The sequence below is a fragment of the Taudactylus pleione genome, unplaced genomic scaffold (assembly GCF_031769625.1).
Source record: "Taudactylus pleione unplaced genomic scaffold, aTauple2 ptg000114l, whole genome shotgun sequence".
NCBI lineage: Eukaryota > Metazoa > Chordata > Amphibia > Anura > Myobatrachidae > Taudactylus > Taudactylus pleione.
This window is the reverse complement of record NW_028284516.1, coordinates 23163559-23180514: the sequence shown is the minus strand read 5'-3', so window position 1 is coordinate 23180514 and position 16956 is coordinate 23163559. Positions and strand designations below refer to the sequence as shown.

General features: G+C 44.8%; 1 protein-coding gene across 2 annotated transcripts in view; it reads right to left on the bottom strand.

The window, feature by feature from the left end:
• The window catches only part of SBSPON (somatomedin B and thrombospondin type 1 domain containing), a 49893-nt gene extending 34107 nt beyond the window's left edge, over positions 1-15786 (bottom strand). For both annotated transcript variants that reach the window (XR_015878330.1, XM_088471571.1), the window contains exon 1: positions 15236-15786. Coding sequence is in view for 1 of the 2 variants with exons in the window: in XM_088471571.1 (XP_088327697.1) it covers positions 15236-15476 (241 nt within the window). In the remaining variant the exon portion in view is untranslated. The remainder of the gene's footprint in view (positions 1-15235) is intronic.
• Between the last annotated feature and the right edge of the window lie 1170 nt (positions 15787-16956).

Sequence of the window (16956 nt, the reverse complement as noted above, 5' to 3'; positions counted from 1 at the left end):
CTGCTTTAGTCAGCAGTCACATCATCAATAAATACAAGGGAACCAGTTCCATTGGCAGCCATACATGCCCACGCCATGACACTACCACCATGCTTCACTGATGAGGTGGTATGTTTTGGATCATGAGCAGTTCCTTTCCTTCTCCATACTCTTCTCTTCCCATCACTCTGGTACAAGTTGATCTTTGTCTCATCTGTCCATAGGATGTTGTTCCAGAACTGTAATGGTTTTCTTAGATGTTGTTTGGCAAACTCTAATTTGGTCTTCCTGTTTTTGAGGCTCACCAATGGTTTACATCTTGTAGTGAACCCTCTATATTCACTCTTGTGAAGTCTTCTCTTGATTGTTGACTTTGACACATATACACCTACCTCCTGGAGAGTGTTCTTGATTTGGCCAACTGTTGTGAAGGGGTTTTTCTTCACCAGGGAAATAATTCTTGTGTCATCCACCACAGTTGTTTTCCGTGGTCTTCCGGGTCTTTTGGTGTTGCTGAGCTCTCCGGTGCGTTCTTTCTTTTTAAGAATGTTCCAAACAGTTGATTTGGCCACACCTAATGTTTTTGCTATCTCTCTGATGGGTTTGTTTTGATTGCTCAGCCTAATGATGGCTTGCTTCACTGATGGTGACAGCTCTTTGGATCTCATATTGAGAGTCGACAGCAACTGATTCCAAATGCAAATGTCACACCTAGAATCAACTCCAGACCTTTTACCTGCTTAATTGATAATGGAATAATGAGGGAATAGCCCACACCTGTCCATGAAATAGCTTTTGAGTTGATAGTCCCATTACTTTTGGCCCATTAAAAAGTGGGAGGCACATATAGAAACCGTTGTAATTCCTACACCGTTCACCTGATTTGGATGTAATTACCCTCAAATTAAATCTGAAAGTCTGCAGTTAAAGCCCATCTTGTTTGTTTTATTTCAAAGCCATTGTGGTGGTGAATAGAGGCCAAAATATGAAAATTCTGATAATGTCCCAATATTTATGCGCCTGACTGTATATATATATATATATATAGATATAGATATACTTCTTATCATTGCATGGGGCAAAATAAAATTTATACTAGTGCAGAAGTATCCAATTCTGTTTCTCTCGTGAAAACAAAGTGGCCCATTATTTGTGGGCTACATTTAAAAGCAGCCAGCATTTACCCTGCAAGCAAAAATGATAAATGTATTTGCTCCCCTTACACTGCAACATGGTGCAAAGTTACGCTCTTTCTTTTCTTTACTCAAGCCCCACCATATAGGATTTAAAGGCAGTAGGTAAATGTAACGATGGGCGAAAGATATATGAAAATGAACACAGCCGACCTATGGGTCTGATACAGAGAGGGACGCAGCAGCGATGCTAACATATGGTAATGCAGCAGGAGGCGTCTGTAGGATAAAGACGCCTCCTGCCAGCATCTGCAATCCGATTGCTGCATCCAAAGATACGGCATCAGATCACAATTGAGACCATCTGTAGTGATGGCTGCAGTAATCACGTAAGCATAAGCTTACTCAGAATGTTCACGGAGCTGCTCAGCCATGGTCAGGAAGTCTGAGTCAGAAGACACAGACCCTGGCCTCAGCACCCCCAGAAAATGGGGGCAACGCGCTCTCTTTTCTGGAACCACAGGCCAGCTCCAGCCACTCCCCGCCCCCCAAACAGCTGCAGGCTGTGGCTTTGGGAAACTGCAAGAGATCTCGCAGTAGAAGTTCAGCGCATGTGCTGATCCTGTCTTCTAACATTGGAGATAGGGCCATAACAAATGCGGGGTCAGCAGCACAGGTAAGTGCAGCGTGACCGGGCATCCTGAGGGCGCCTGATTGGCTGCACAGACTGCAGTTTGCCAGTCTGGAGCATCCACAGGAAGCTCAAGACAGCACTGCACAAGCGATCCTGGCTGCAGGGTGCCGTTCCAGAAGCAAGGGCCATGGGGCGATGACTGTGCTGTCCACAGATCCCTGCACTCTGTGCGGAGGCACTGGTCGCACACCCCTAGTTACAGCCCTGATTGGAGATGTACATAAACCATTGGGTTATCCTCATAATTAGACGAGCACAGTCGGCCCTGTTCTCTACCTACATTACTTATCCTGATTCATGCATCGTACACACCGAGATATAATTTTAGGCTACACTGTGCAGGCGATTTGCTCCCTTGTTGGCACCTTATTATCTGCATTATCTTGGCTGCTTCGCATTTTGTGGATTTAGAACAGAGCAAATTGTTCTCATCTCATCAGGCTGAAATTCCTCCAACAGCTTCCAAAGAAACTTTATCTAATCCTTTGCCAAGATTTTTCTGTTTGTCATTTTCTAGCGCTGTCAAAACCAAACAGCAGCCAGTTTTGTTATTTTGAACCATTGTAAGACATGTAGGAGGTATATACAAAATAAATCCCCACATACTTGTTGTATACCATTGGAAGGAGATGTATCAAAGCTTGGAATGATACAGAGGAGAGAGATAAAGTAACAACCAATCAGCTCCTAGCTGTCATTTTACAGACTGTGTTTGAAAAATGATAGGAGCTTATTGTTTGGTATTTTATCACTTTCCACTTTATCTCTATCCAAGCTTTGATAAATCTCCCCCCGTTGATCATTTCTATTGCATGGATGTATTGTAATTTTATTTATTTTTTTTAACTATAGTACATTAGTCATATATTTCTTTTTCACAGTGTTTTAATGAATATTCCATTGGTAGCAGAAAAATGTAAGCCTTCTGCTTACTGCTCCTGTCCTATAAACCTACTGTATATGATCAATGTATCCATGATTTAATTTATTGGTTCAACTTTATGTTTTGTAAATTACAATGGACATCATTGTAGTCCACAGTATATTACAGTATATTATTATTATTTATCTCTGACCCCTCTTCTACTGCAGTTATGGGAGACAAAGTTCCTACATTACAACAAAGTGATCAGCAGCTCCTGTTCCCAATGGGTGCCCTGCTGGGTATGGAGGACATCCGCCCCTACCCCATCATCCCATTGCCCCCATGACTGTAATATCGGCTCTTGAAGCCTGTCTACCACTGAACCAGAGCTGGCTGCTCATACCTACATATTCACTTCCGTGATCAGTGTACATGAGGCAGGTTCCAGAAAGCATTATACCATTGGTCATATTGGGGAGACCGAGAGGGCTAGGGCAGCTCTAATTAGCACGAGAAAACAGTATATCCAGCAAGAACGGATTAATATTGGCTGTAGTAAAGCATATTAAGGGGGGGGGGATTTTACTAAGTAATATGGAAATGACACCGACATGCAGGAGGGGTTACAGCGAAGGTGAGGGTTATATATCAGGTACAGGATTGGATATATTCAGCACTTATATGCAAGCAGAGTAGAATGCTATTTAATATATAACATTATATATATAAATAAAATTTAATGATAAGGAGAGCTATGGTAAAACTTACCCTTGTTAACTCTCTTTCTTCAAAGTGGTCCATATGGTCCACAGGGGAGACAATGGGGTGAAGGAGGGACCTGGAGGACCGGACACCAACAACAAGGCTTTTCAATCCCAGGATGCTCCGATCCTTCTCCCTATACCCCGACCTACAGCCTGAGTGTAACTCAGTTTTGTCAACAAGCCCAAGGCAGGAGCAGGAAAGGAGAGAAGGAAGACTGGTACACTGAAGAATCACACTCTCACACAGAGAAGGAAACAAGTGACCAAGAGAAGAAACCCTTTAGAAGCCAGGAGTGTCAAGTTTGGTGTCCTGTGGACCCTATGGACTTCGAAGAGAGCGTTAACAAGGGTAAGTTTTACCATTACTCTCCGTTTCTTCTTCAGGGTCCATAGGGCTCCACAGGGGAGACAATGGGGATGTCCCAAAGCAGTTGTTCACGGGCGGGAATGCTCCTGAGCTGAGAGGAGAACCCTGCACCCGAAGGAAGCATCCTGAGAGGCAAATGTATCAAAGGCATAGAACCTAAGAAAGGTGTGGACAGAAGACCATGTAGTCGCCTTGCATAGTTGTTCAGCAGTGGCGCCACGCTGGGCTGCCCACGATGGACCGACCGATCGAGTAGAATCAGCAGATACTGTAGCTGGCACAGGAAGACCAGTCTGCACATACTGTAAGCCTGTGAGATAGTCATGCGAATTTGTTTGTTAGCTGGCCATCCCTCCTTATGAAATCCGTATAGGAGTCTGATTTCCTGATGGAACTAGTATGGTCTACGTAGATCTTCAGACCACGGACCACATCCAAGGAGGCCTCACCTGCCGAGAGGTCTGGTGATGTAAATGCCACAATTTCCTCATCAATATGGAAACGAGAAACCACTTTTGGAAGGAAACCCAGGTGTAATCTTAGAACAGCCCTCTCCCGATGAAAGATTAAAAAGGGGAAGCAACAGGAAAGCAGAAACAGTCTTCTCAGTGAGCCTTTTGATATCCACTGATTCAAAGGGTTCAAATGGAGGTCCCCGAAGTGCGTGGAGCACCACTGACAAATACCACGGAGCCACAGGAGGGACATAGGGAGGTTGTATATATAGCACACCCTGCAGGAAGGTGTGAACATCTGGTAGAGGAGCAATTCTTTGCTGAAACCAGATCGAAAGAGCAAAGACGTGCACTTTCAGAGAGGCTAGGCTGAGGCCAAAATCCAATCCAGTCTGAAGAAAGGCAAGTATTCAAGAAACCTTAAAAACCTGAGGGTCATAGTTTCAAGCCGGAGCTATTAGCAGGACTGTGCTCCCTACCTGTTTGAACTTCCGAAGAACTCGAGGAAGAAGGGATATTGGAGGGAAGAGGTACGCCAAATGGAAGATCCATTTAACAGATAATGCATCCAAGAAGGCCGTGTTGGGGTCCCTTGTCCTGGCTCCATACACTGGAAGTTTGTGGTTGTGTCTCGAGGCCAATAGATTTACATGTGGTAGACCCCATCTTTCCACCAGAATCTGAAAGACTTCTGGATGTAGAGACCACTCTCTGGCATGCACGTCATGACAGCTTAGGAAAGGGGCACCCCATGTCCAAGTGGGATGCCTGTAGCCACCAGGCCAGAGACAGGTGGACCTCTGGGGGTAGACTCATCATCTGTGATCTGAGCAGATGAGGCAGCCCGTTCCACCTGGAGAGAATCAGGTGTTGTAGGGGCCTGGAGTGAAACTGAGCGAACTCCACCTTGTTGAAGGTGGACACCATGGATCCCAGGGTCTACACTGCAGAGTGAATTGACACTCGGCGACTGTGTAGTAGTCTGCGCACCTTGTGCTGTAATACTGAGATTTGTTTTCTCCTGTTAGGAAGATTCTCTGGACCTGAGAGTCCAGGAGAGCCCCCAGATATACCATTCTTTGAGAAGGTGTCAAGGAAGACTTTTTCCAGTTGATCAGCCAACCGTGAGTTTGTAGAAAGGCAATGATTATCTGTATAGATGGCTGTGAAGCACTTCTGGGGAGCTGACAAACAGCAGGAGGTCATCTAAATATGGGAGCAGTCTGATTCCCTGACAACGAAGATAGGCCGCCATAACTGCCATGATCTTGGTAAAGACCTGATGAGCCATTGAAAGGCCAAAGGGCAGAGCCTGAAATTGGTAATGTTGCTGTAGTATAGCAAACCGGAGATATTGTTGATGAGAAGGTGCTATAGGTACATGTAGGTAAGTGTCCTGAATGTCCAGTGACACCATAAAGTCCCCAGGCTCCATAGCCAGAATAATAGAGCAGAGGGTTTCCATACAAAATCTGGGCACCCTGATAAACTTGTTCAGATACTTGAGGTTTAGAATAAGTCGATGAGACCCGGTGGGCTTCTGAACTAAGAAAATGGTAGAATAATAGCCCTTCCCTCGCAGTACGGAGGTGACCGGATTTATTACTCCTGAGAGTAGTAGGGACTGAATGGTTTTTTGGAGCAGCAGGGCCTTGCCTGGGTCCGCTGGAGGGCCTGTGCAGAAGAACTTCTGGGGGGGGGATCGCCTCAGCAAGGATAGGGCATATCAGTGGGAAACCAATTCTCTTACCCAAGTGTCTGTTGTGGTCTGACGCCAGCACTGGGCGAATTGAAGTAGTCTTCCCCCAGGGAGGAGCCCACCCCGTCAGACTTGTCTTGTCCTCACATTCGGTAGGTGGACGTCTAGTGGCCCAGGCCTGCTTAGTTCTAGGCTTGGAAGCCTTATTTGATGCCTGACACCTTGAAAAGGACTGGCTTTTTGTTTTTTCTTGAGGACAAAAGGATGACGTCCGAGGCTTCGCACTATGGGCCTGATTCAGACCCGGTCGCTATGCTGCACTCTCTCGCAGCAAAAAAGAGGCTGGGTATGCAAATATGCGATTGCACTGTCTGGCTGAAGATCGCCCTCTGTCTTAGAGTGCGACAGCAGAGCGAATGCACGCTGTAGTATACGTCATCTCCAGGAAGTGAGTGATTAATCGAGTACATCGAATGGCTTTATTGCTGCACGCAGCTCTTGTGGTAGACCTTACCCCACCGCAACAGTGTGATCAGTTCAGCCTGAAATACACCCAAGTCACGTGTACAATGACGCTACTTTTCTAATTATGCACTCTCATTAAACTCCGTTTTGACGGTCAGACACACCTGTGTTCGCAGCACCACTCCTCCGTTCACAAGCACCTTCCCCTGTTACCACCCACAAACGGCACATTCTGTCACTCAAAGTAGCGGCCCGTCTGCGGGCTACGAGCGATCGCTTAACCGTCACAGTGACTGGTTCACGCACGCGCACTGTGATGCATACGCATAGGCAGACGGGCGACCATCGCTCAAAGCGAGCGAGCGCAACTTTGCGACCGGGTCTGTATCAGGCCCTATATGCAGAGGGCAGGAATGCCATCTTAGAAGCTGCTAAGGTAGTCACAATTTTGTCCAACTCTGGACCAAACAGAATATCTCCTGAATAAGGCAGAGACTCCAGAGCCTTTTTAGAGTCCGCATCTGCCTTCCATGAGCGGAGCCAAACAATATGGCGGGCTACTACAGAAGTGGCAGATACCTTGGAGGCTAGGAGAGCCATATCCATAGCTGCTTCACCCAAATTGGAGGCTGCATCTCTAATGTGAGATATGTAGGACAGCTGTTCCCTCGAGGCATAAGAGGGAAATGACTCGTCTAGGGCCTCAGATCGGGCTCTCAATGGCCTTTGCCACCCAGGCCCTAGCCCTAGACAAGCCTCAATCCTTCTATCCGTAGTCTCCTTCAAGGAGGTTGCAGTATGGATAAGTTAGGTAGCATTTTTTACTAAACGTGTCTCGTGGTAATCCACTGCTGGGGGAACTCCCCATTTAATGCAATCAGTAGCGGGGGAAGAAAAGGAGCTTAAACGCTTAGACAGCTGATATATTTTAGTAGGCATAGTCCACACCTCACTCATATGATCAGATAGCTGATCGGACTGAGGGAATTCTAGTAAAATCACCTTCTTTTGCTTAAAAACTGGCTGCTTTGTTTTAGGGACAGGTTCTGTTTCCTCGATTTGAAGAATAGATTTTACAGCTCTTACAAGTGCAGGTATATTCAATTTAGAGGGGGGCTCCTCATCTCCCCAATGGGAGTCAGAGTGAGAAAGGTCTGCATCTTCTGCCTCCCCAGATGATAAATCAGAATCTGATAGCTGGATGGACTGGGAAGATATCACAGCACGCTTAGTAGATTTACTAGTTAAAGGTCTCTCTTTTTGCAGCATTTGCTGTCTCCGCCAGACTCTGCACTGAAGTAGAAAGCAAAGCACATCTACCCATGGGGGAGGCAAAGGATTTGCAGGGAGTACCTGCTGTGGCTATCCCATAGTTGGAGCTACCACAGGGACCCTTATATGGTCCGCAATTTTTGCTAGCACCTGTGAAATGGTAGCCCATGGTGGGTACTGAGGAGAGGACATCGGGGCTGATGGGCTCAGGCCAATAGAGGAAGATGCACATAGACCATCCTGAATGAGGTCCTCTGAAGTTAAGCCTGCTGAGCAGGACTTACAAGACACCACAGTAGGGGGAGCAGGTTGCTTGTCGGTCTTGCCTCTGCCTGACATAGCTGCAAGAATAATAAAACACAATCTGACAAAGTGCAGTGAGCAACCCAGATGTATGTGCAATATGGCACATTGTAGTGCGCAACAGCGATATGTAGTATGTGATAGCCCTCAGAAATATATGGAGATGTGAGGTACATTGAACCCCTTATACCTCAGTATGCTAGGGTTATATCGGAAGAAAGGGAAAGGTATAAACTGACAGTCATATGAAAAGAAAACAGACAGTAGCGCTAGCATAAGTCACATACAATGCAGAATATACAATATAACTGCAGTGGGCACTAAAATCAACTACACAGACCGTAGTGGCAGGCAGGTTATAGCGCTGTATAACCTGGCCCTTGGGAGAGGTATACAGCGAGACTGGACCCAGCGGTCCCAGAGACCTGTATGCAGAAAATGGCTGCTGAGAGTCTCTGAGGGGGCGGAGGGTGTGGGAGGAGCAGCTCAGGAGGCAGCAAGACCGCAGTGGAATGGCGCCTTGAGCTGGGGAGGGGCCGCAGGGAGAGCGCCTTGTCCCCTATGCTGACTTCAACCACCGGGTCCCCTGGCCCTACAAAATGCCCTGCACCAGTTGAATTTATGCCCTGTTGGTCTAGTGGAGTCCCGGATGAACCGGTATCCACGTCAGCGCCTCCGGTCTGTCACCCAAGACCGGAGGTAAGACTGCACATACATGCGTAGCCCGGCGACTGGGGTTTCGCCTTTCCTGTGCCCTTGTTCCCGGCTGCAGTCTGGAGTCCAGGGAGCCTCTGCTAGTTAGGTCCCCCACAGAGCCCTGCCGAGAGTACCTAGCCGAGGGCTGGTGTCCCGGCGCCGTGGAGGGGTGATGGAGTAGCAGTGCAGACATCCCATGTGCTGACTCGTGCTGCTGTTCATAGTAGATAAATATCAAAATAATGAAAATCATAAAGGTAAGCTTGGGCTGCTTAATAGCAGCCCGCTCCTAAAAAGGTGGTCCAGCTCCTGCCGAAATTGAGTTGCCCTCAGGCTGTGGGCGGGGTATAGGGGGAAGGACCGGAGCATTCTGGGATTGAAAAACTTTGCTGTTGGTGTCTGGTCCTCCAGGTCCCTCCTACATCTCATTGTCTCCCATGTGGAGCCCTATGGACCCTGAAGAAGTAAATAATAATTTAATGTACCATCCTACCCTATAAGCATATGCAGAAACCTTTTCCTTCTTACTTGCTACTTAACTGCTGGGCTTATTAGGCTAATCTTGTTGTTTGCTCCAAATACTACTCCTACCTATTCTTCTAATACTCCACCTACTACTATTGACATCACCACTACTACTACCAACACCGCTATTATTACTGCTACTAGCACCCTTACTACTACTATTACCACCACTACAACTGCTGACTTCACCACTACTACTACTACTACTACTACCACTACTACTATTGCCTTCACCACTACTAGCAGTACCTCTACTTCTATTATTACTACTAATAGCACTCTTGCTACTACTATTACTACTAACACCACTGCTACTACTAGTATTAACACCACTACTTCTATTAAAACAATAACTATCACCACTACTACCAACACTGCTATTATTACTACTACTAGCACCCTTACTACTACTATTACCACCACTACAACTGCTGACTTCGCTACTACTACTATTGCTGTCACCACTACTAGCACTACCGCTACTTCCATTATTACTACTAATAGCACCCTTACTACTACTATTACTACTAACACCACTGCCACTACTACTAACACCACTACTTCTAGTAAAACAATAACTATCACCACTACTACCAACACCACTATTATTACTACTACTAGAACCCTTACTACTACAATTACCACTACAACTGCTGACTTCACCACTGCTACTACTACCTCTACTTCTAATACTCCACCTACTACTACTGCCGTCACCACTACTACTACCACCACCGCTATTATTACTACTATTACCACCACAACTGCTGACTTCACCACTACTACTACTATTGCTGTCACCACTACTAGTACTACCGCTACTTCTATTATTACTACTAATAGCACCCTTACTACTATTACTACTAATACCACCGCCACAACTACTATTAACACCACTACGTCTAGTAAAACTATCACCACTACTACTACCACTGCTACTACTATAAATACCACTACCACTGTTGCTAATAGTGCTATTACTACTACTACTCTATAACAATTACTACCACGACTACTACTACCACTGCTGCTACTATACATACCACTGCCACTGTTGCTAATACTGCTATTACTACTAATTACTACTACTATCACCACCACCACCACTAGTACTATCGCTACTTCTATTTTAACTACTACTAGCACCCTTACTACTAATATCACTGCCACTACTACTATTAACACATCTACTTTTAGTAAAACAATACCACCACTGCCACTGCTACTACTATAAATATCATTACCACCGTTGCTAATACTGCTATTACTACTACTAATTACTACTACTATCAGCACTACTACTACCACCACCACTAGTACTATCGCTACTTCTATTATTACTACTACTACTAGCACCCTAAATATTACTACTAATACCACCGCCACTACTACTATTAACATGTCTACTTCTAGTAAAACAATTACTACTACCACTGCTACAACAAATACCACTGCCACTGTTGCTATTAGTGCTATTACTACTACTACTACTCTATCACCACTACTATTACCACCACCACCACCAGTACTGCCACTACTTCTATTATTACTACTACTAGTACCCTTACTATTACTACTAATACCACTGCAACTGCTACTATTAACACATCTACTTCTAGTAAAACAATTACTACCACCACTACTACAACCACTGCTACTACTATAAATACCACTAACACTGTTGCTAATACTGTTATTACTACTACTTACTACTGCTATCACCATTACTACTAGTACTACGTCTGTTATTACTACTACTAGCACCCTTACTACTACTATTACTACTAACAGCACCGCCACTACTACTATTAACACCTCTACTTTTAGTAAAACAATTAATACCACCACTACTACTACACTGCTATTACTATAAATACCACTAACACTGTTGTTAATACTGCTATTACTACTATTACCACCACTACTACTACTGCCATCACCACTACTATTACTACCACTAATAGTAACTTTTACTTCTATAGGTACTACTACTACTAGCACTCTTACTACTACTATTACTACTAATACCACCGCCACTACAACTATTACTACTAATACCACCACCACTACTTCTAGTAAAACAATTACTATCACCACTGCTACTACCATAAATACCACTGCCACTGTTGCTAATACTGTTATCACTACTACCACCATCACTATTAGTACTACTGCTACTTCTGTTATTACTACTAGTAGTACCCTTACTACTACTATTACTACTAACACCACCGCCACTACTACTATTAACACCTTTACTTCTAGTAAAACAATTACTACCACCACTGCTACTACTATAAATACCACTACCACTGTTGCTACTACTGCTATTACTACTACCACTGCTACTATTACTACCACTACCATATCTCCCAACATCTGGGAGGTAAGAAGAGGTATGCCCTCTTCAAAATGCACCTGAAAAGGGCTCTGCTCCCAGGCACTCTCTCACACTGTTTAAATGCTGTATTCATGTGAGAGAGTGCTCCCCCAACCTTTCCCCCTCATGTGGGACACTGCAACCAGCACTACTACTGCTTCTACGGCTACCACTACCATTACTACTGCTTCTACCACTTCCATTACTACTGCAATCACCACTACTACTGCTTCTACCACTACCATTACTACTGCTTCTACCACTACCATTACTACTGCAATCACCACTATCATTACTACTGCAATCACCACTACTACTGCTTCTGCCACTACCACTATTACTGCTTCTACCACTACCATTAATACTGCTTCTACCATTATTACTGCTTCTACCACTACCATTACTACTGCTTCTAGCACTACCATTACTATTGCAACTACCACTACTACTGCTTCTACCAGTACCACTACTACTGCTTCTACCACTACCATTACTACTGCTTCTACCACTTCCATTACTACTGCAATCACCACTACTACTGCTTCTGCCACTACCATTACTACTGCTTCTACCATTACTACTGCTTCTGCCACTACCATTACTACTGCTTCTACCACTACCATTACTTCTGAAATCACCACTACAACTGCTTCTGCCACTACCATTACTACTGCTTCTACCACTACCATTACTATTGCAACTACCACTACTACTGCTTCTACCACTACCATTACTACTGCTTCTACCACTACCATTACTATTGCAACTACCACTACTACTGCTTCTGCCACTACCATTACTACTGCTTCTTCAAGTACCACTACTACTGCTTCTACCACCACTACAACCACTACTACTGCTTCTACCACTACCATTACCACTGCAACCACCACTATTACTGCCTCTAACACTACCATTGCTACTGCAACCACCACTACTACTGCTTCTACCAGTACCACTACTACTGCTTCTACCAGTACCACTACCACACCTGCAATACTGCTATAACAGGGATGTAGTTAAAATGCCGACCATAGGAATGCCAGGTGATGAAATCCTGGCGCTGGAATCCCGAACCGGGGACAAGACACCTGCGCCAGAATCCCGACAAGAGTGGAGATGCCGACACCAGGATCCCGACATAACCAACCCCTATAACACGCCCAGTCAATGGACCATTTGTGCATACATTTCTAGCCACCTACCTGTCACCGACCAGGAACGTCCAACTTCTGGTACAGTGCTTCTCGATTACAACAGCCCCTCTGTGCGCACACTCTGTGTAACGCATGCGCTGTAGGAGTCATTAGAAATTTTTATGCATGCGCAGTTGCAAAAACCACTCAACTACGCGAACATCGGTATTGCGTGCGGCTCTGAAACAGGCCCTTTGGCGTAATTACCTACAACCCTAACTTTCCGCTGGCTTGTAGAATCTATGTTCACGCTCTGGATTTGCAAGATAAAAATTCACCAGCTCTGTCTTAATGCATTTTTAAAAACAGAATGATCATCATTGAATATTATCTTCATCTTATCCATAGTCTCCGTTCACATTACAGGCTTTTTTTTTTTTTAATTAAAAGCAGCTGTTCCTTTTATACAGGCCCTTCTCATAATTGTCACTTTTATAAAACCACATCAGTTTTTAATATGGCTTCATGTCAGGGTTGTGTCTCACAGCCACTTTTCCCACTTTAGAAGCACTTATGCCTAATCTTTATAGAATCTTTATTACAGCTGTAAAATCGCAGCACATTTAGGGTAACGTAACAAAGACGATTCAGAGCTGATGCAGAGATGAAAGTAAATGTGTCCATAAACAGCATTGTATAATGTACACATCCTGAGATGCACTCGCGTCTACATGTGTAGCATGTCCGTCTTGGTTTACCACAAGCCATCACCATACTTGCACCCACCTTTTACTAGGTGAATAAGATACACCTCCAAAATGACGTATAATTGCTTACACCCAGGTCTGCATCGCCTGCAGTAGTGTGAGTACTCGCTCACTGAGCTTTATTTACATGAGAATACCCCATCACACCCCACTTTCATCTCTACGCTCATCAGCATAGATGCAATTGAAATGTGTTTGATTGTGTATTACCTGTATTTGTGAGTGCTCATATTTTGGCTCATGTACAGTGCAAAATTCATGCAATAGACGTTCCACAGATAGGCATACATTCAGCTGTGCACAACACTTTTATGCGCTTCAGAAGCTCAATCATGACAGCATTTTTATAGCAGCTGCAAAAGTGCAGCACTTTCAGGGGAATGAGATTGAAAAACCGGCGGCTGAACAGCCACCAGTTCAAATCCTGACAGTGAAAACCCGACGGTAGGAGATCCCGACGGGCGGTGGTAAGTATCCTAACCCTCCCCTCTCCCCCCTAACCCTCCTTTAGGGGTGCCTAACCCTAAACTCCCCCCCCTAGTGCCTAACTCTAACCTCCCCCAGGGGTGCCTAAACCTAACCCCCCCTCCCCGCACCCTAAACCTAACCCTCTCGGGGGGGTGCCTAACCCTAACCTCTCCCTAGTGGTGCTTAACCCTAACCACCCCTTCCCCTAGTCTAACCTTTCCCGGGAGGGTGCCTAAACCTACACCCCCCATCCCCGGGCTAAATGTTATACTTACCCATCAGACGACGATCGGGATGGCGGGGGTTGGTCTTCCGGTGTCAGGATTAACATAGGCGTCAATGTTAAGACCCGTATCGGGCATGAAGTGTCGGTATTCAGACCGGCGGCATTGCGTCCGCAGGTCTAATAACTACATCCCCTTTCGGGGTAGTGTCACAGCAGAACTACATCTTTATTATCACTGATCTTTATAGCATTATTATTGTAGCAGAAAAAGTGCAGCGATTTTAAAACTCGCATCTTATAATAAGTGCTTAATCTGCTCTGAGTGACAGGAATTGCTCGGTTATAATATATTTTAATTGCAGAGCATTTATAGTGAGATTTTTTGATATTTGGAGACACTGTTGCCAGTGGTTCAATAAACAATGAAATAATGGGACATTTCCTACGATGTGTTCACAGAAATGAATGATTTCAGTTTGGAGAGAAAAGCACCAGTTTGATGCCATCCCAATTGTAAAGCACAATGGAATATGCTAGCGGTATATAAATAATTCTTAAAAAATAATAATCCTTAATAATATACGTCACTGGTTTCACAGACTTCTCTTACTGTATATTATCATTGCTTAAAATAAAATAAATCTTTGTTGTACAACTAGAGCTTTTTCCCTACAGTATTATATTTATAACTATAAGAAGCAAATCAGAAATAAAATGTACAATCAACAAATAGGACCCTATAGTCATTTCCTAATGTACCAGGGCCAAGTTTGATCCACCCACATGGTTATTAAAAGGAATTGCTGAATTGTTTCTCGCCTTCCTGTATTACTGTGACTATTTTGCAATTCTGGCCACACACATGCACAATATAGCTACAAGCTAGATAAGGCTCTGGCAACTTTAGGCTTTGTGGAACTACAACTCCCAGCACTGTCTGTAGTGCCTATATCTGATATACAGAACACAACCTGACTCACTGTCTACAGTCAATGTAACATCCTTAACATTAGATCTTTATTCTTAAAAGTTTTTCTTTACCTGGACATGCCTGTGTGTAGTCATAGCAGCAGTCCCCCGTTGACTTGCACACCTGGTCGCAGAAGCAGGTCCTATACACCTTGCCCAGCCACCAGCCCTTGCTGACACATGTCAGATCCCTACCTTTGCAGCACTTCCCAGCCTTCAAGCACCCCCCGTCAGCCCAGCCACAGAGTCCCAACAGTCCCATCAAGAACACCCAGGGCCATGCACAGCAGCTTTGTCTGGCACAGAGACCCATGGCTGCAGCACAAGTAATCCAGGGAATGAGTGGCAGACTAGGGCGACAGAGGTCTTGATTTAAAGCTCAGCTTGCAGTGCCATAGCCGGTGTCTTGCAGAACTTCTCAGCAGCCACGTTCTCTAAAGTGGCCTCATGCAATGTCCTCGGGCTGTTAAACAATTAAATCAATATCCAATCTGAGCTGCAGGATTTTCTAGGCTAGCTAAGCCTGGGGTCCAGAATAAATGGAAATAAAGACAGGGCAGCAGGTGCCAGTGCCAATGCCTGTATTTCTGCTGCTTCTAGGTGTATTGGTTTCCCCATAGAATGAGAGTGAGCAGTACAGCAATGTGTGCACTGGTCTCCCTCCTCCTCCCAGTGCAGAGCTGTGTGTACAGTGATGGGATGAGGCATCAGCCCTTTCATACAGGGCACAGATGTTCTACATGCTCTATTCCATCATAGCCAGTTACTGCTAATGCTCAATGTATTTAACAAATAATTGAAGCTCTATTACTTCCTCAGATTTTTTGATTAAGCAGGAAAACTGCTGTTACTCTATTCAACAATGCTTTGTTCATCAGGGAGGGGCAGCCTGTGTACTGCAAACTGGGGCTAAATATTGATCATTCCTTTTATATCTCTAATGAAATGTCTAGATATTACCCTTTGTCAATTTGGACCTATTGTGTGGGCAGTCCTAGAAAACATTAAAAACATGGATGCAGACTGTGAGTTTTTGCATACAGCGCATGTGCGGAAGTGACTTTACTCATTCTGAATTGGAGAATTGGACGCGATCTGTCTTTTCGTGAAATAGGTTTCGGGGTGGGAACTGGACGGTGGCACAGAATTAGCACAGAACCACCCTGACTTGTAGAAGTGTCTAGGGAGTTTTGTGGGCGTGCATCAAAAGCTCAGTGCAATTCTGAGTCCTGTGCATGGAGAAGGGACGCCTGTTTCTGATGTTACTCATGCACATTGCATGGGGCCGGTGCAAGTGCAGATTAGGGATGGACATCAGAAGCCCAGCATCACATGGTTGCTGGATTCCGGCATTAATTAAAGTGATGCTTTGGCTACTATCCATCACTTTAAAACCGTTTGATGACATAACCATCGATAGTTACTATGTACATGTGGCAGAAGCAGTCGGAACATTTGGTGTCTGTAGTTGCATACAAGGCTGTCAGCCATCGGATGGGCATTGAAAAGCAGCATCTGATGGCTGGTAACCATCGAAAAACCGTCAATTCAATGGTAAAAGTATTTTCATCGGATCAGGAACATCAATGGTTGCAAACCATCAGATGTCCATCCCTAGTGCAGATACAGTACTAATGCTCGGTATTTCCCTCTGTATTACTGGTAGCCACGCTCTAATGCTATTAACATTATTTTAGTGCTGGGTATATTGAGAAAATAGGCATACCTCCCAATGAAACCGAGTTTGGTAAGACAGTCCCTCTTTTTGGGCACAGTCCCTCCATCCCACATAT